This window comes from Blennius ocellaris (genome assembly GCF_963422515.1).
Source record: "Blennius ocellaris genome assembly, chromosome: 8".
In the NCBI taxonomy this organism is placed as follows: Eukaryota; Metazoa; Chordata; class Actinopteri; order Blenniiformes; family Blenniidae; genus Blennius; species Blennius ocellaris.
This window is the reverse complement of record NC_137657.1, coordinates 13,585,051-13,605,903: the sequence shown is the minus strand read 5'-3', so window position 1 is coordinate 13,605,903 and position 20,853 is coordinate 13,585,051. Positions and strand designations below refer to the sequence as shown.

Here is a 20,853-nt window from a genome sequence, read left to right as displayed (position 1 = left end):
GGTTTATACACATGACTCAGGCAATGGACGTAATCCTGATATTCTGCATCTATAGGGATGCAAAATTGTTTCTTGAGGTGCAGTCACGGCAGTGCAAATGATCATCTGAAATGGGCGAGATGCCATTTTACCAAGACTGCAAATAGTAGACTGGAGGAAATAATGCTTAAGATAGAAGAAGATGAGTCAGACAAGAGGTGGGAAAGCACAGCAAAACTGGTTGCCATTGGAGCAGGTGTCCTGCTGCGGTCCCCTCATGAATATGTGTGGGTACTGCAGCGTCGGTCTGCACCACCGTCTACCCAGAAATGAGTCCAAATTCACTGACGGATAAATCCACGCTTGTACGATAGCATTTCGTTTCTCTTTGACTCATTTTCAGGTGATAATGATAATGTCTCTCTCTGGTGTGGCTAACAAGCAGGCAATCTCAGTCCACACTGCTCCCACATGGTGAAGTGGTGCAATAACAATGAGCAGGCACATAAAAACAATGAATATCATTGCAAGCCTAATTGTTTTGCAAAGTTATCGCTACAATCCTGACATTCAGTAGTCTTAACTGTCATTACTTATAAGGCAAAATTACAAACAATAAAATCAACATTTCAGCTTATGTGTTTTGTCTGAGGGTTTCACAAATTCACAGCACTAAAATTAAAACATTACAAGCACATTTCAAGAGTTTCACAGTTCAAAACTTTATTGAATAGACCGCTATTACAGTGAGCAAATAAAAAAAAATGGAATAAAACAGATCAAAATTAATTTGTGAAAGTAAATCACTCATTTCGAAAGTTAAATAAACACCCATATGGCACTAGACCGCAACAAGACATGTAAAAGTTCATAATGAAGGAGAATAACTGCCCTTTCTAGCCTTGACCCTGATGATGGACGGACCTCTCAATATACTAGCTGGCTCTGTGTCAACCCATTTGGAACTATCTAATCCTCTACTAGACATGAATCACAACAGATTTCATGGACATAATCCAGATTTCCCTAAATCCATCTGAGCCTACTGGTAGACGAAGTGTAATATAAAAATATAGGTATAAAAGTTGAAGTAACAGAGATCCTTCAAAACACACTATTTTGGCGCTGGCTTGCTATGGCTTTAAAGATTGATGAATGCATGTAAAAAAAGGAAGAAAAACAAAAGAAAAAGAAAAATAACAAATGCACAAAAACAAATCAGGCACAGTCCAGGTCGTTCTAGTGCGACCATCCCATCCCTCTTATTTTGTTTGCTCCCATCAGGGCGGAGAGGCGTCACATTCTCACAAGAAAGGCAAAGGGCAAATGCAAAAACTAGAATAAAGAAAAATAAACATATTCAAAGCAAAAAAAACATGCACATTAACATAAGCAATGTTGATCCAGCAGTTAAACCCACCGACTTCAGTTCAGAACATAATGTCATCACGGTCTGTGGGCCTCGTCTCAGCGTTGCCTGATTAACTGCCACTAATGGCGTCTCCACAGGGCGCCTTCTCCACACCGACTGCACGCCGGCTGGGTTTGGAAACCGACAACGGGAGACGGATAAGACGAGACAGAGGTGAAACCAAATATCCAATATATTGTGCTTCTGAGAAAGAAACCAACTCATGACCGTAATGTGCATGGTCGCCTCACATTCAGTGATGCGAACCTCTTCAGCGTCAACATCTGCCTCATGCTTCGGCAAGCCAACAGAACCTGAGTAAAAGTCAACAGCGGTGTGGTGTTTTGAAGGGTTCACTTTGAGTTATCAGCAGCTTTAACTGCGATCACTTCTGTACATTCCTGTGGCTGCAGCTGTGCAGTAGTACCCAAAGGCCACATTATTTTTTCTTTAATCCTTCTGGCTCGAGGTGATGAGTGGTTAAAGATTGTCAGAAGAGCAACACACATTTACACTGATTTGTTTAACAATAAAAGAGCGCCAGGAAATTCATTCAATGTTCACATTCCCATGCCGTTACCCTATCAGAGCTAAGTTCTGCATCATTTAAACAGAAATGAGGATCCATGCATCCCGAACAGCACTTACACAGACACACACACACACACACACCAATGTCTTCCGTGTATCCTTAAACAAACATGGCGGACGACACAAAGCTGTCCCCTCGGTTGATGTTGGGACCCGGGTGATAGTCCTGGGGGTCACTGTCTGTGCGTACGTATGGAGGCGGGACCTCACTGTTCGCAGGATCGTCCCAGCCTGACGGGGCAGCGGAGTAGTAATGGAGGTCATCCACAGCAACGCCGGCGTCGTCGTCGTCGTCATGGTAGCCATCCAGGTTCTGCCAGTGACACGCAAAGGTAAGCAAGGTGAAACTCGGTGGGATGGACTTCTTTTTCTTCAGCGTTAGTAACAGAAACACATCTCTTTGTTTTAACCCTCAAGTGATGCCAATATTCCCATCTTCTCCAAGCTTACTTTAGTAAATAGACCACCGTGACTTAACTTTTAGATAGGTGCTGCTTTTGTAGGATACACATCACTTCTACTCAACATTTCTTAAAACACCGTCAATGGTGGCAATTTAGGCTCAAGTTTCATAACCTGCAGTTAATTATCCGACGAAATTATGACCATATTGTATACAGTTCAAACATAAACCTATTGTGCATCACATTTAAGGGTTTTTTTTTTTTTAAGGCCAATATTACCTTCACTTCTTAAATGATGATGAATAGTGGTGTTTTTTCTTGTTTGTTTGTTTTTATTTTAATTTATTCCAAGTATGTCAATGAGCAACTTCCACTGCATAAAGGTATAGCCCAAACATAAGATATAAATTAAATTACTTAAAACTAGTGAAATTATCTGTCCATGCAGCAAGTACATTTTACCTGATAAGAAATCTTGAAATAAGATTTCTTAAATCCACATTAAAGATTATATTGTAAAAGCAATTACTCTAAAAACAAGATTTTAAATAATAAATTACATTTTTTTTAGGTTGTATGTATTTTACTTCGAATCTACTACCAGTTAAAGGCCCCATGTCACTGATGTTAGAGTCGAGGTGGGGCTGCTGGTTCACTGTCTTCCATGTTTTTAATGTTTCCCTGCTTCAACACATCCGACTGTACTCAGTGGCTTCAAGAAAACTCTTTCCGTCGTTTCAGGTGTGTTGGAGCAGGACGGAATCGAAGACATGCTGGACTGTGGCCTTTCAGTCTCCACTGTGTTGAATTCAGATTGGAACAAGCCTCTTTATTCACGGTCAGTCTGGTTCTGAATTCAGTATATGACCTACAGAACGAGATCACATACGAGTGGCTGAAACGCATTTTCTCCACAAGGTGGCAGGCTTCACTCTTTGTGATAGAGAGACACTGGTTGAGGTGGTTCTGGCATTGAGGTCGGATGATTTCTGGTTTAGTACGGCACATGCAGGGATCACAGAGCAGAGCTGGAGGACAGGGATGTATTGGCTCTCATCATATCGTCACCATGACCCCATTTAGATTAGAGAGGAAGAAATTGAATGTCAACATGATTGCATGTGGAAAACATAAAACTGTTCTAGATTTTATCCACACTGTAAGCAACCAATTGCACCGATATCGGTTACACATCAATGGAAGATAATAGTCCACATCTGAAGGTGAAACTTCATGTGTATTTTGATCAAAAACAGAATTAATAAACACACTTTGAATGCAGGAAGAGTCGTCAGACCTTTAGCACCAGTTTACAGGATCAGAAAATGAGGGAATTCTATGCAAACATACTGTAATAACACTATCTTAGAAATATTTGGCACACATCAAGAGATAAATGAACAAATTGCTCATGGATACTTCATGGAAGCTTCTGGAAACCGCCCTCCGTTTCTCCTTTAGACTAATCAGAGGCTTTTTTCCCCCCCTTGCTATGCAGCAATACGCTGATACGAGACATCCCCAAAAGTTTAATCATCAAACTGCAGTCAGTGGCGTCTCACATTAGCCTGATTTCAGGCCGCTAATTTATCGCTGGCAAATCATGAAAAAAACAACTGAATGTATAATCAGCATGAATATCAGGCTAATCTTGCCCACCGCTGTGTCACAAATAAACAAAAAGATTGCAGCTCACACTGCATGTTAACGATTCCAATCTAGCTGATGGCTTTGAAAATGGTAAAATCAATGAATGAATAAAAGATAAACAGCCTAATTTATTCATGAACTCCCAAATTGAGTACATTTGAAATAAAAAGAGGATCTTGGAGTTTAAGTGTCGAATCTCCTATTCCAGTTATTCACTTTCTGTGAGTTCACTGCTAAACGGAGGAAAACAGATTATCAGCAGACTTCTAAATTCACGTTACAAATGAGGACATTTGAACTCCTCTCTGTTGGGTGAGTCAAAGCAGACGAGAAGAAAAATATAGCATTGAGTTGGAGTGATTTGCGTTTATGTTCCTACCGTGACGGGTTCTGGTGCACTCTGGGTAGAGTAGTACTGGCTCTGCAGAGGTCTGGTCTCTGCCGCTGGAGCAGGATTTGAGTTCACCGGCTGAAAACGCACGCACAGACACAACCATCAACCTGACATATTCATCCATGTATTAATATCGTCTTCATATTGATGCTGACTTACCCTGTTCGCAGTGTTATTGTTCTTCTTAGGAGGAGGGGGCTTGTACTTGGGTGGACCACTGAAAGAGAAAGAAGGTACGTCGTATTCAGTGAAAAAATATGACACGAGGTGTATTGAATTTCGTCTGATGGAGAAAATAACAGAGGGAACAAGCAACAGGACATTAAAGATTCCATATTATAAATTTTTTCAAGAATTTCACATAAGGTGTCAAAGGTCCAACAGCATTATATTCAAAGTGAATTTCAGTCTAAAAGTCCCTCTAGTGAACTCTACTGAGAACAGTCTGTTTCTGTGTCTGTCCACGCCGACTCTGGGCCTTTTCCAGAGGAGCTTTCTGGTGTTTCAGATTAAGTTGTTTCCCGGTTAACTTCAGCATCCATTGTCGCTACTGAAAACAGATGTGAAAAAACCCTGTAACTGTCCTGCTGTTTAACGTTTGCGTTTAATGCTTTGCCTTTTGTGAGTCTGATTTCATTTCAATATATGCAGTTATTAGCAGCAATGATGGACATTAAAGGAATAGTCACCATTTAGCATGGAAACCTCTGAAACACCGGTACAGTATACTAATATTCAACACTACTGTGGATTTATCGCGACGACTCGAGCAAACGCTACGGTTTAACCATACCAGTCCGACCCACAATCTGACCCAGAAGGAGAGGCTCCTGATGATGGAGAATTAAAGAGCTTATGTCTGAATATGTTACTTAGTTTGGTCGTACGTGTTGTTACAGTTAGTACCAATTAGCTAACGCTAGCTCCTGCTAACTATAATGGTAACTCTTACGTTTTTTTAAATTATACTAAATTTATTCAGTACATCAATAAGGCAGAGCGCCACTAACAGAATGAGAGGCAATTTCCCCCAAATGACATCATGAAGGGAAAATCTCTGAATCGTCTGTATAAGCACACATTGGCTATGAAGTGGAGCAAGCATCTTCATTTCTGGGGCCTCATACAGAGGCTATGAGGACACATTTCTGTTAGGAATAATGAATTTTCCCAAATATGTGAACTTTATGTGAAAACAGCAATTTTGAACTGAAATGAAGTTAATTGCATAGATATACTCACTCTCCGTTGAGCTTGTTCTTGTGTTTGCGGTACATGGCGATTGCTGTTCCAATAATAGCCAGGAGTAAAATGACTCCAATGATGGCTCCGATGATGGTGCCTGTCGTGGGGCCTTTCCCTGGAAGGCGAGTGCCTGGAAAAATTAGAATGTATAGAAAAAGTCATCATTCGACAAATCTTTACATGATTTGACCCAACAACAGTAAATATTCACTCGTTTATGGAGGAAAAAAGTATTTTGTAGAAAGGATTTTTGAAAAAAGATACAACAAATCAACACCTTTTAGGCCTCTGTAATCAAATAATAATTAAGGCTGCCTCAACTTCAAGCTTTTTGTTCCTTCAGACAAACTGAAGGGTCTCACAAAGTAGAATACAATGAAAAAGTTAAATTCTACAGCTTCATTGTAACACTGATACCTTCATATGTTTAAGATTTATCACACATAACTTCGGCTAGTTTAAATCTTTGACTTTCCAATCACATCCTTTATTTATGTGCTTGTATTTGATCAAACTGTGAACAGCTCACACCGGTGATGTAGATCATTGAACAACAATCAAAAGATCACAATGCGCTACTTTACCGTTCTGCTTAAAATGACCATGAAAGAACTGCAAACATCTTGTCACTTTAATGTGGCACATCTTGCATAAATCAGTCTAAATTTAGCTCCACTTAACATGTTTTAATCAAAAACAGTCCATTAGGCGAAAAAAAAAAAGACAACCAACGTTGTTTGAGCTATAGACGCTGAAGATGAAGCGTGATGACGCTGCAGCGTGAGGAGGTTTGACTGAGACAACTGCATTTTAGGAAAATGTCACAGAAATGCATTCAAGCTCAAGAAACAAAACTTTCGCCATATTTGTGAACAGTGTCAGAGCTAATGACAGACATGTTACTTATTTTAGTGTCTCCTCTAATCACGGAGCAATTTGTGAGGAAACCAGAGGGGGCTGAGAGGGAGGGGGTGTTTCTTTTCCCAGCATACCTCATTATCTGTCATTTTAAGAAAAATAAGAAATAATGGTAAAAAATACGGATAAGTGGAGTTTATTGTTGCTTTCAATCAAATATAGAATTTTAGATGATAAAAGATGCTCATGTTAAATGCATGTCAGGCACAGTACATATTTTCTTTCACTGTAATGTGTATGGGCCAGCTCGTAACAACTGAAGCTTGTTTTCATGACAGTCCTTAAGACGTTCTTTAGGCTGGATGGTAAGTTGTTTTAAATTTTCCCTTAAAGAGACAGAATAAAACCAACCTAACCTGACACTTGTGCTGCACTCAGTTCAACAGGGGTCGGCAACCTTGCCGAGTTTTCTGTGGTTATCTGGCAGCCACTCAAAGCCTCTAAACACACATGAGAGTGCTAATGATCTTCCTACTCAGTTTCTCCTTTGAAGAAGAAGAAAGCAGCTGTGTTATGCAGCTGAAAGCTTGGGGAATAGGAAACCTTGAGTCTGGAACTGTCATTCAGAGAGTCAGTGTTCCTAAAGCTAAGAACGCACTATGCACTTAAAGAATTTTTTTTTTAATCATCTCACATCCTCAGATTTTCTTCGTGTAAAAATGTTTTAATATAATCAGGAAATCATGCCCCCCCCCCCACATGGATGAAAACAACTCATTTTAATAACCATTATCGATAGATTGTGAGTCGTGTGGCATTGCTGTGTATGCAAGGTAATGCGAGTTATTCCACAGCGACAGTCTCGTCACCAAAAGTAGCTTAATAATGAAAAGTAGGGCTCAGCAATGAAAACGTGTTTGTGCTCCACTGTGCTGGTTTGATTAGAGTGTCGAGTCACATGGGTGATTAAGACGAAACCAGAGGAATCATGCAGAGGTTCCACTAATGAACCATGACCACACTGAACACCACGCATGACACACACACGCACACACAAGTGGCGTGCACATGCGCGCACACACACACACACAGTGTGTTCTTACCGAAGGTGCAACCCGGCTCATTATCCACCGTATTCCCAGGGGATTATGTTAATGAGAGGGTAGTAAAGGGCAGAGAGGATCTGAAGCTCATTTGATGAGGACAAACCCTGGTCTTAATAATTGGAAGGGTCATGATTGAATGTTGTTAGTCCTCTAATTACAGTTCCTTTCCTAACAATAGACTACTTTGAATACCTCCTAAAATTATTTCCATTCTTCCACGCATACAAAAGTGTCCTAATGATCATGAATTTCCGTGCTTCTCATTACACCGCGGCACATCATCTCCAACCACTGACATTACAAGTGCTCCCCTGTACAAAAGCTTCAGTTTTCCTCTCCCTTTTATGCTTTTTGTTGCGGTAAATAATTTATGAAGGCTGTATTTAGAGACTTCTGTGCAACAAATATTCATTGTCACGCTATTGTCACATTTTTATTAATGAATACAAATCAGTTGAGGGCAAAAACTAAATAGAATAGAATGGAACCTGTCATATCAGACAACAGCAGTAATCAGCTTTGCCACTTTTCCAGGATGAAATAAATGTGTTCCAGAGACATAATGAACGGAAAGTCTTCTTTTGATGAGGTGAACTGAGTTAATTGAGTTGCTTGAATTTATTCTGTGGGGTACAAATAACTTTTTTTATTGTTTATTTCCCTCTAGTGCAAAAACGTATACAGCTCATATCTTGGGACCCAAACCAACATGTGGTGCCCTCATTGCATCTAAAGTAGTTCTCTGTTTCTGGAGGGACACAAACTGCCAGAGAGAGAGGGAGAGGGAGAGAGAGAGGGAGAGAGAGAGAGAGAGAAAGAAGGAGAGAGAGGGAGAGAGAGGGAGCAAGAGGGAAATGTAGAGGGATAGAAAGAAAAATAGAAGAATATGTGTACAATCCATCGCTGACAATTCAGAAACGTTCTCCAGAACTAAACATCAATGAAGTGTCAGAGCATTAAGTGAGTCAAACTAGCGTTATTTGCCCGATTTATTAAGTACCCAATAAAAGATGTACAAAAAGAGGTTATTAAAGCTCTTTTAGGCTCATGGCTGCAGGGAATAAACCAAATTATTCACACATCCTAAAAAAAAAGTGGAAGTGAAAGCTTGTAAAACATTTCAGTTTCAGCTCGCCTGTAAAAAAACCCCAAAACAAAACAAAACAAAACAAAAAATACAGATTTGGGGTTTTAAAACTTGTGTATCCAATCGGGTAATTCAATGGTAGTGGAGATTGATTTGTTTTAAGGATTTAGAGAGAAGATCAGAATCAGACAGGAATTTGTGGTTTTCAATTTTCAGCTGAAAATAGACTTTGCTGGAGGCGTCACGTCTGCAGCTGCATCTCAAACAATGGGAATGTTTATTTTCCTTCAAATTCACTTCAAACTGTGAAACGTCAATTTATTTAAAAAATAGTGACACAATTCTCAATTGCAGGTTTCATTATTTCAGCTCATATGTTTATTATTATTTTCAGCTCATAGAAGCATCTGATAATATTGCAAAGCCTCATACGCTCATCATATGCGTTTCCTCATTTTCCTTTTTTTGGACTCGCAGACAAAATTTTCTCAACTTAATATTGAAAATGTTTGAAACTGGTGTGAATGTTACTGGTATAGAAATAATTAACAAGGAATTGACAATGAGATCATTCCCTTAACGTGGGATAAGCCCCCTCTGCCACATGGTGGTGCTGTGTCTCTTTAACAGCAAAGCCCGGAGCCAGATTCTTTACTTCTTAAACCCAATACCTGCCTCATATTTCCTACGTTTTATGTTGCCGTTTCCTCATCCCAGTGCTGAGTCTGTTTATCATCAACACAAGCCTCCTCAGCTTTTGGATATTTTTTTTTATTTATTTTTTTTAAGTCTACAAAGGGCCTTTTCCTTTGCCTTATTTCTCTGGCATCATTATCCAACCAATGTCATTTTCACTCCTGCAGGTTTCAGGTAGAAAGCTGTCCTTTCCTCCCAGATAACCCCTGATAAAAAAAAAGAGAAAGCAGAAGGAAAAGCGGGCAATTTTGAGGATTGCATTGCATTGCTTTTTGGGTGAATGACTGGACTTGAGAGCGTAACCTCTGTGTTGGCCCTGGACACCAGCCATGTCTTGCACTAATGAAATATCCCAGACAGAGAGAGAGATTTTACACGCGTGTATGTGTGCGTATGCGTGTACGTGTGTGTGTGTGTGTGTGTGTGTGTGTGTGTGTGTGTGTGTATATATACTGTATGGCTGCAGGGCTTGTTTAAATCCTTGCGGATTTCTGTCAAGGACATGTAACTGGACCAGCACTTACCCACAAAAAAATCCCCCTCACATTAGGACCACACACCCATGCAAACACAAAACACTCGCCAAAAATACACAGCATTGTATTAAGGAACAGCTGGCATCCTGTACAGCACTCTGAGCCCGACATATTTACATGAAAACACCGGTCTGCAGTGTGCCCTTTGCCCCCCCTGCTTTTCCTCTCGAGACAAACATCACACACATGCACAAACACATGCCTACGTACATATTTGAGCCCTAAAACGGACATGAAAACAAGCGCGCATGAATCCATTTCAGCGGAGAGGAGCCCTGAGGCAGAGGGCAGCTCAACCAAAACATGTAGCGTTTTTCTTTTTTCTTCTTCTTCTTCTTCCTCTTCCCCAATGGTGAATGAGAAGATGGTTCAAAGTTCAAGCTCAGTAAAAGGTCAGATGCATTCCTGTGAGCAGATCAATGCTGGGACCATCCACCCCTTCCTATACGCGAGTCCTCCACTGCTCAGCCTTGCCTGCCTGGCCGGCAAGTCAACCATGGACCAACACTCCCCCACGGGGACAGCCGAGGAGTGGGAGTGGAGGAAGAGGAGATGAGGCTGGATGGTTGGCTGAAACTGTCTGAAATTACTGCAGACTTACTTCAGCAAGTTAGAAATACCAAGGAAAATCTCCTGAGCTTTAAGATGCATGGATGGATCCCATCTGCAGATTTACACCCAGTGGCTACTTTTTTTTCTTCTTTTTTTCCGATCTTACCTCTATTCTCTTAATTTCCGTTTCATAGCGCTTTGAGGTGGTAAAAAAAAAAAAAAAGAAAGAAAGAAAAGAAAATTCAGGAGACAGATCAGCACTCCTTTAAAACTTTTTAAATGTGCGTCACTGACAAGGAAGCTCAAATAAAGACAGGGCTCAGGGGGGCGGGGGGGGGGGGGATTCATGGAGAGACGAGTGGAGAGGAGACGCAGGGATCCAAACAGAGGAGCTTGTGAGAATGACATTGAGGAGTGAGGAGGTGAGCGGAGAAGAATCAAAAGTGGAAACGAGGGTGAGGCAGCAGGAAAAGCCAACAGAGATGAAGGCTGTGATTAAGAGGCTGGCTTCAGATAAGTACAGGGGGATTTCCCGGCTCCTGTCTGCAATGGGCTGATCACACACTGAGGGGATGAAGGAGAGAGCGGGAAGACAAAGATCTCGCATCCCTCTCTTTTCCACTAAAATCCCTTGTTCTCTCTTCCTGTGTGTTTACGCCTCTCCCTGAAGGGATTAAGGTTAACATGCTGGCCTATCCTCAACTTCCCCGCACGAGCTCGGCTTTTGTTGCATTTATCTTCCTCCTCTCCTTTTACCCATCCTGCCCCCCCCCCCCAATCATCCCTCTTTCCTGTCATCTTGCTCCATCGCTGCTGCAATTTGGGATTCGCTTGTTCGGTGCTATAACAACGACAGCCCAAATCGGCAGCGTCTCCCTCTGCATCTCTTATCTCCTGTGCCTAACGAGTTGAGATAAGCCTGTTTTTATTACCCTCTCTGACCTGTTCAGCAAATCTGTTCAGCACAGGCACACGCACACCTACACAACTTTTTTTTTTTTTTTTCCACTACACCGAATGCCTACATATCAACCAGAAAAATAATCTGAGTCCGGGAGGCCCACCGAAGAACTGATTCACATGGTCTTGGCTTATCAGATTAGCAGACCGCTGGTCACTAGAGGAAGAAAAAAAACAAAAAACAACAACAATCCTCCTGTAGCTGATGATCAACTTCATTCCTAATGGGTTCGCTGGACTTTTCAAAAGGCTTCTCTTGACCAAAATATCCGAAGCCCGAGGCGTCCTGTTGGCTCGGTGTGTTGCAGCTCTGGCCATGTGGCGGTGATGTTGTGGAGGATGTCATATTTGTAAATTCTTCCCCCCATTTTTTTTTTTTTTTGCTGGTTGAAGCCTTTCAAGTCACACCCCATTTGCTCTTTTAGCCAAGTGAAAAAGATCTATTTAATGAAATAAATGCAAGGCGTTTGATCAGCCCGGCACCATAAGAGTTTTTTTTTTTGATGAAGAATTCTCTTTTCTGTGAGAACTTCCTTGTTGTTTTTAAGATGTCGCTGGAAACGTACGCCTCAGCAGAGGTTTGCACTTAATGTGGAGTTTCAGTGTAATGAGACAAACCGGTTTCAGCTGAAATTCGAGCTGTTTGAACTGAGCTGAGACACCAGCTACAGTATCGCCAGGCATAGAAAAACACAAGGCTACCACGGTCACAGCAGAGTGCCTGGAGATGAGATTAGAACCGAATGAATTGATGGCCTCTGAAAGAGATTAAGATAAAGAACAGTACATGTAATCTCATTTCACACAAAGAGAAAAAGAGAAATCCTAGTCCTTAGATGTTGGGGTTAACTTAGTGAAAAAACACTCTGTGTGTCCGCATTCATTCAGACTGATCCATGTATAGAGCTGGTAATACAGTAACTCAATCAATGGCCGAGATAACTGCAGGATGGAGCTGGAAGAAAAAGACAGAGGAGGAAAGCGCAAACATAGGGCTGAAAAAGTGAAAATCCAGGTATAGAAAATAGAAGATAGTGAAGGTTACGGCTACACAGAGAGGGCAAATACACTGCAGACCTGAACACACACATTCACACCGAGACCTGCGCGCACCTAAATTATTCACAATCAATCCAAGAGGTACAGTGCCGAGAGCTGCAGCTCCCTCTGACACTAATTTTACAGCAGTTGAAGACCTGTAACACCCACTTCCACAATCACTGTCCTCCCCACTGTTATTGACTATTCACCGCACTCATGACGGCGCCATTACAATTCACTTCAGCATAAAACAAATCACATCAAATTGATTGTGCTTGTTCACAAGCAGCTGAACAGACTCAGTCAGAGCGCGTGTGTGTGTGTGTGTGTGTGTGTGTGTGTGTGTGTGTGTGTGTGTGTGTGTGTGTGTGTGTGTGTGTGTGTGTGTGTGTGTGTGTGTGTGTGTGTGTGTGTGTGTGTGTGTGTGTGTGTGTGTGTGTGTGTGTGTGTGTGTGTTCTGGACAAATCAGTAGTCTTGTTGGTCATTTCTAATCTACCATGCTTCCCAAGCTCAACCTTGTACATATATCAACTGTCTGTGGATTAAATTCATGACGCTGATATACACTTTGTGTTCATAGTGTGTGTGTGTGTGTGTGTGTGTGTGTGTGTGTGTGCGTGCGTGCGTATTTTGACATTTTGAAAAGCCGTGTGATGGGGAAATTTTAAAACTCTTTATAGTTAGTGCGTGTGCGTGTGCGTGTGTGTGTGTGTGTGTGTGTGTGTGTGTGTGTGTGTGTGTGTGTGTGTGTGTGTGTGTGTGTGTGTGTGTGTGTGTGTGTGTGTGTGTGCGCTCTCCCTCTCTGGGGAGACAGTGTGTTCCCTGCCACAGTGCATCAAAGCACACTCACTTGCCTTGGGAGAAGGCAGGGAGGGACTCACTCTCTTTCTCTCTCTCCTCCTCTCTCACCCGCTTCACCACGCCTGCATCATCCCCTCCATTTCCCTCTCTTTCTGACAAGGTCGCCGGTCCCCCTGCTGTCTCGCTATCAATATTTACTGTCCACTTTACACTGGCACTGAGGTGGTCAGCTGCAGCCAGCAGGGAAAGCAGGACTGCATTAGCCAAATGTATCTGTCTACTCAGAGCATGATTGATCCACTGTAAAGCAAACACAGTCTCTCCTTCACCCTTTCTCGTCGTCTCTCGCAAACACACACACAGAAAAGAGTGTGAAGTAACAGGTTGAGCTGAAAACAGTGTGCGGTCGCTCTTACAGGGATGTCACAAGTGCTGCAAAAGCATAGGTCAGACTCATTACATCCAACGGGAGCGCCCGTTGTTATACAATGATTTTAGCACCCTCCAAAATCAAACACATTAAAGTAATTATGATACATTACACCTGGTCTTGCAATAAAAGTGGTGCTATTAAAATTCTGCACGCCGCATATTTAACATACCTGTTTTAGCGCTGTAGCTTCATTATAAATTTTGTAATATAATTATAATGATGATAACACAAATGATTTATTTTACTCCGATGCACTTAAGATTACCTCGAGGCATACCTAAATGCTGCAATCTGTGTTCTAAACATTAAAAAGGCTTTAATTACACTAGTGGTGTTCGTGAAAAACGCAGCAGTAAAAACGATTAATCATTTCAGCTAATTGCATATTTGTGAGTTCTTCAAAAAGCTCTTTTGTCATCAAGGGAGACTCTACATATATCGCTGTGACAAATTCACACAATAATGTGTTTTCAAATGAATAAAGTAGATACTTTGGGAAGTATGAGTGCAATAAGTGAATTTCTGCAACTTTAAATGGCACTCAGTGAAGCCAGCTATAAACCCCCAATCAGGCATTATACAATCACTGAAGTAAATAACACTGAGGATGTCTTGGTCAGTGTGTGGGCAACATTTAGCAGTAAGTAAACATTTTCTCCCCAGAGCTGGTGTATTCGGGGAGAGGTTTTCCACTTTTTACACCCAATCCAATGTCCAAAAAAGATTCTGAATGCTCAACTTCAACACTCAACTTTCAAAGCGAAGACGAGTATATGCATCAAAGCTGTGATTTCCATTGCATTTAACGTCAACACTACATTTTTGTTGCAAACAATTCAACTCCAAATATAAAATGCATGGGTAAAGCAGCATCTTTGGTCGTGAAACTTTGCCAACAGACCAACAAAACATCACGCCAATCTATTAATGATGGGTTTAATATGAAAGAGTCAGAAAACACAGTGCAGCAAAACTTGCTGTGAAAAGCAGAAAACATTATTGTCCATTATAATGCAGAATCATGTTATGGCCCATCAGTAATACGCATTTTTATATTGTAGGCATAATGAAATAATACATATTATATACCGAGTTATACAGAAGGGTGTAGCAGCAGAATGATAATTATTGACTTGTCGGTGTGAATGTCAGTTCTTCATGGAGTCAGCCGGGATCAGCTCGACCCCCAAGTTGGATAAAGTGATATGGAAGATAGATGAGCAGCTACCGCATCAAGACAAGAGGCATGCTGACTGCTTGTCTGAAGAGTCCTTGGTGAAATACATCCTGATGATAACTGTTCACAATGCACAGTTTCTGCTGGTACAAAACGTTCCATTCAAGTTATCTAATGAGCGAACTCTGGACTCGGAGAAAAACCACCAACAGGGAGCTTCTGCTAAAAGCACAAACTACACATTTAACGTTTGTCCTGATATGTGCCGAGCAGACTAAATGAACAAGCTCTTAATTACTGAACTTGAGAAGTGGTGCGAGTTAAAACTCCCAAGTTGGAAAAGAACCGTTAGCCAGAGATAGCAAAAGTACACATTCTTCTGACCTGAGAAGACGTATAGATACTTCTGTAAAAAAAAAAAAAAAAAAAATACTGGTAAGAGCTGAATACTTGAAACAACTTTTTTTTTTCCAAGTAAAAAGGAAATTGAAATATGACTCTAAAGGAAAAAAGATAACAATGCACCCGTTGAAACATTTTCACTGGCTGTTTCTGATCTTCAAGCCAACAACTTCAAACAATTCTTTTAAATAGGAGGAAAGTCTTGAAGCTCTGTCAGTGTTACCTGGTTCACTTTCAGCCATGTGGCGACGACTTCCCCCAGTCACATTTGTCACATTTAGTCTGTGCCTTCCTTCTCTTCATTCAACTTCATGGCTCATTTCATCCCTTGATGTCTTTTACTTTGTTTTCATCGTTGTCTGTCTGTCATGGCCTTTTATCGTTTAATATTTCAGGATTGACATTAAGAGTGCCTTTCCACTGCTTTACTGTTTTGCATTAGGACTATATCAATTTCTGTATTGTAGTCAAAATGTTAATATCATGTTTTAAATCCAGTTTGTACACAAAAGTAGCCGGCCTGCACCTAAACTTTGCTCCCAGGTTACTACTGGAAACACATCTGCACCAGGCAGGTGCCGACAACACAACACAACACTGTAAAGAGTGAGTGGGACTTTTTTGTTTTTAGGTTTAATAAAGTGGACCAAGATTTGGACAATACACAATTTTGCCAGAATTGCCAAGCTAAACTATCTGAATTGAATGAATGGGGAAAGTAAGTGTTACAGCGAGTTCTTAGCCACTTGTTTGAAGGTAAATAAAAACCCCACTGTACAAGTGACTGCAAGCCTCGACAGCTGCAGAGCGTTAGGGGTAGCTGTAGTAAGATGGAGTTCAACTTCTCCTGAAATATGGTTTTCTAATATAGTACTTATGAATATTTATTTTGCATGTGAATACATGGCTACTTGGGATGGTTGGGTGGTTTTTTTTTGCACTTTTACATTCTTTAATAAATTATTTCATACATTTTTGATTAAGATTCACTTATTATATATCATTAATGTCATATGTTTCTCACGATAACTGTAAAGTGAAAATTTGGTATTGTGACAGCCCCAGTTTGCATTCTGTAAACAACATGGTGTCACACTCGCCACACATAAACAAGAGGATACATGACAACGGTGTTTCTCTCAGCAGGGGCCTCCATGGTGATCTGGTCCATGTGCAAACTAAAGATCAAATTGGGACTTTATGAACCAATTTTGAAAATGTATGTCATTCAAATTCAAGATATTTCTGTTAACATTTTGCAGGAACAAGTAAAAAGTGGTCAGAAAAGCAAGGACTCAAGTTAAGCACCTAAAAAATCCACTCAAATATTTACGCTGCTTTATGACCCAATTCTGAATGAACTCATTTCCTTTAACCTATAAGCAAAGTTAATCACATCCCAGCAACATCAATCCATACTTAGTGCACAGACCTAAACACTTTCATTTGGTCATGTAATTTCAGGCTATAAAAGTAAATAAACCGGTTTCCCACAAAGTCAAACAAAGTGTGAAGTGAATAATTTGAGGAACCTTTTTTCAAAAAGCAGCAGGTTTCCCACATCTATATTAAATCTGACACAAAAGGAAATGTGTTTGTATGTAGATGATGACATGAATGATGATATTACACTCTCCGGGGAAGCATTTAGATTTTTTTTTTTCATCCAAGAGTAGGTCATTTGCAATTATGATGTGAGCGGGCTCCTGAAAATAAAAAAATAAATACTGCAACTTACAGCAAATGTTGCCATCTAAGAAAATCCAGCCACCTATTTTACCTCACAATGCCTTCAGGCTTCCCATCCATCTTCTCGCCCTGCTTTTTCCAGTCTCCCTGCCCCCACCCCGGCTCCTTCCTCCTCCTACCAGTGTCACTGCGGCCTTGAGGCCAGGCAGTCAGGAGCAGCTGGTGTGTTTACCTGCCCTCCTAACCACTGCTAACCTCTGGCTTGAAGGGACTCTCACCTCATTACCCACCACTCAGCCACACATGCAACCTCAAACACGGCGATCCTCTTAGATTTCTCCCCTACAGCCAGGATCCAATGCTTGTAACAGCCTTCATGTACTGCAATTTATTCGGCAGTCTGCTGTGTAAAAATATAACACATAATGAGCGGGGGAAAAGAAACCAACGTGGAGGACTTGGCTATGGCTCCCTGCCTCCCCCTTCCTCTAAAGCGTGGAGAGTCGGTTCGCTCACTTGTCTCAACTCTTGCCGACTCACATGAGAGTGCGCTTCATGTCGCCCTCCTACCAAGTTCCTTGCACACAGTGCCAGAAAGGAGACACTGCAGGAGGAAGAGAGCGAGGGGAGGGATGGCGGAGGAGAGAAGAGGCTGTCGAACATATAGGAAAGAACACAGACAACTGAGAGAATAGAAGATTTAATCTGGAGGGTGGAGAAGCAGATGTTGAGGGTGTGTAGGAGGGAGAGAAATCGAAGAAGAAGAAGAAGAGCATGCGAGGCACAAGAAAAGCTGCAAATGTCTCCACTTCCTTTGCTGCCTCTTATATAACTAATGAACCTCGTACAGAATCTGGTGTGCTTTTGGTTGGAGTAATGATTTCCTTTCAAGTGTTGTTTACCGTGTTTGTACCTGAAGTATTGTTGACCGCAAAAAAAAAAAAATAGGAAGCCTAAAAGAGCCTCACACCGAGTCCGGGGAGTGCCATAGCAGTAATAGGCCCCATCTCTCCCTCAAACGGCTTCTCATCAGCTGCTGATTAATGACACACAGAGTCATAATGGTCCCGCTCGTGCTCCACATTCATTTACTTTCCTCTTCATCCAGTGCCCCTGGAGAGAGACCACAACAATGCGGGCTGTCGAAACACCCCAAAACTGCGCTATCGCCAAAGTGGAATTCAAATGCTCATTATGAGAGACGCTTCTTCTATTGCCGTTCAGTAATGTATTGCCACCGAGAGCCGGTGGACACGGAAACAGTAGAACACAGACAAGATGGGAAGGTGGGGAGAAAAGCATTCATAGTTTCATTTATCTGGGTGTAAATAAAGAATGGTTTCATTAGTTTTTAAATGTGGTTGATTAGTTGTTTGGCATTGAGTGCTGGTGATTTATGCACGGGAAAAAAAATAAAAAAAAATAAAAAACAAACTATAAAGCCAACACGGACACATAAATATGAGTTTGTGTGAAGACAGCAGTGTAACAGTTTTATGCACGTGCGTAAAACTGTGACTTATCTGTCAAGTAATACAGTCAGAAAAGCAATTGATGCTCTAAATGAATCTGTAACAAAAAGCCATGAACCTCAAACAGACAGCCAAGATCACCACGCAACTGCCTTTGGCATTAAAACAGGGTCGAATCTGTCTGCAGTTGCATGAAAAGACAGAAGGATGTCATTCACTCTATATCCACATTAGATCTGTGGTCCATTCTCATCCCGAAGGTGTTCCTACACAAACTTTGTACAAGTGAACTGAGAAGGGAAAAAAAAATAAATCAAGGATCAACAAGTACTGATACCTCTTTCTTTTCACTCACTTTGGATTTTCTTGTGTGATTAAAATAAAAACACAAACAAACAAACCAAAAAAAACTGCCTCCATTCTCAAAAGCGTTCTTACTTTGCAGTGTTTGTTTCACAACATTAACTGCAAATGCACAGTACTGTACGCGGAGGAAAAATGACCAAAACAGAAGTGCTCACTCCCTTTTACTTCTGCTGTGCACGTGTCAGACTTCTCAAAAGGTCATCGCCATGACTGCTGTGCAGCTGAAACAACAATACATCACGGCCATGTGCAGCTGCGACTCAACCTACGAGCATCTTTTACGTGCGCATGCCGACATAAGTGTGGGCAGGCGCACATGTCAAGGCCTCGCGTAAGCCGGCGAGCGCAAATATGCAGTGACATCCACGTTGTAAGTGATGCACCTTCTGAAGCCCGCGTGCAGATGCAAATATTCACATTGATGGACACGCTTTAACCCTCGCATATCACAGATGAAAGATGCCAAACTGCTCTATATACATCAAACGACGTTACACCGAGTAGCCGCCGCCGCTAACAAACGCCCGCGGCATCAATAATGAATAAATCTGCATTCTCATCACCCTGTCGTGATTTCACTGAAGGCAACACCACTGATCGCATTGTTCCAAGCCATAAATGGTTGCAGGCACAGGTTAGTTATTGGAATTGCTCTTTCATGCACCATTCATATGAATATTCTGAACCAAACTCCTCGGCCTCCCCCTCCGCTCGGTTTTGTTCTCGTGTCCTTCCCTCTCTTTCTCTCTCTCTCTCTCCCCGATGCGGGGGCGGTGTTTGTTTTCTGTGTGTTTCACAGCAGCAGTATTTATGTTCACTGTTTGAGAGCATGCAGGGTAATCAATAATGTTTCGGTGAAGGACACTTAGGAGCAGATTGGAGCCCAAATCCAAGCCAGCATGAAAGACAACATGACAGAAACACTTGCTGCTCGACCTTAAGGGGCTCAGTGTGACATCCACCCTGACTATCAACAGAGCATGCACACACATACACACACACACGGTTAACTCCTTACACCGTCTTCAAATACAGTTAAAACATTTACACACCGCTACATCAAAGCAGGTAAACTTAATGAGTTATTGACCGATGAGCCAGCTCACAATCTGCAGCGCATTGCAATGCATCTACTGCGCGCATAAAGGAACGTGACCAGCGTCCCACCGCAGATGAGCAGCGTGCTACAGCAGGAGTGTGCATGTGTGTGAGTGGGCCATGCCTTGTGTGTGCATGCATGCACTTTCTGGACTGACTGTGTGTACACAAGTCATTATTAGAGGTTTAGTGTGTGCTCACCAGTCAGTCAGGCTCCAGTCAGAGGAGTCAGCTTAAGGGCTCATAGCAGCTCCCTGAGGAGACACTAAATACCATCAGCCGTTTAAATCCATCCATGACCATTTTAAATATGCAGCACACACTCACTCCATTTTTAATAAGGGCTCTGAGCAAGACAGAAGGAAGGAAACAAGAAGAAAGAGGAGACGGACTGAGACAGAGAAAAGGAGGTGTGTGTGGGGGGGGGGGGGGGGTAAAAAGCGGGAGCAATACAAGTTGTGGGGGGGATAGAGTCTGTTGCAATGATTTCTTGGCAGTTTGGCAACGGCCCTGATTCGCCTGGAAAAGCCACAGATGTGTCAGAGTCAGTTAGACACGCAAGAGGGGAGGGTGCACGCATATACACTCGACGTAGTCACATGTGGACACGACTCATGGGCGGAAAACTTACAGGCAAATGCTCACATGCAGCAGCTCATAAACAAAAGGAAGGGCACAGCATGTACGTACCCATGAGTGTGTGTGTAGATGACAAAAGCGCCTGTGTGAAAGGTGCAAGAGAAAGCAGTGGGTGATGCAAAGGGTCTTGATACTTTTCTGAGGAAATCCAGGAATTTCTCTCTGAAGGCAGAGTCAAAAAATAGCTACTATTACACACACCTCGATGGGCAGCAAATTTCTCCTTAATCCCTGGCTTAACTTAGCTCAAAAACCTGTCTGCTCT

The 20,853-nt window shown here is 41.9% G+C and overlaps 1 protein-coding gene across 1 annotated transcript in view; it reads right to left on the bottom strand.

The window, feature by feature from the left end:
* Window positions 1-744: 744 nt before the first annotated feature.
* Window positions 745-20,853, bottom strand: part of LOC308133639 (nectin-2) — a gene marked incomplete at its 3' end in the record, with an annotated part of 86,572 nt that continues 66,463 nt past the window's right edge. The window contains exons 7-10 of the mRNA XM_080501105.1: window positions 5,672-5,804; window positions 4,589-4,646; window positions 4,415-4,504; window positions 745-2,294 (exon numbers count right to left, since the gene is read on the bottom strand). Of these exons, the coding sequence (XP_080357231.1) occupies window positions 2,082-2,294; window positions 4,415-4,504; window positions 4,589-4,646; window positions 5,672-5,804 (494 nt within the window). The remainder of the gene's footprint in view (window positions 2,295-4,414; window positions 4,505-4,588; window positions 4,647-5,671; window positions 5,805-20,853) is intronic.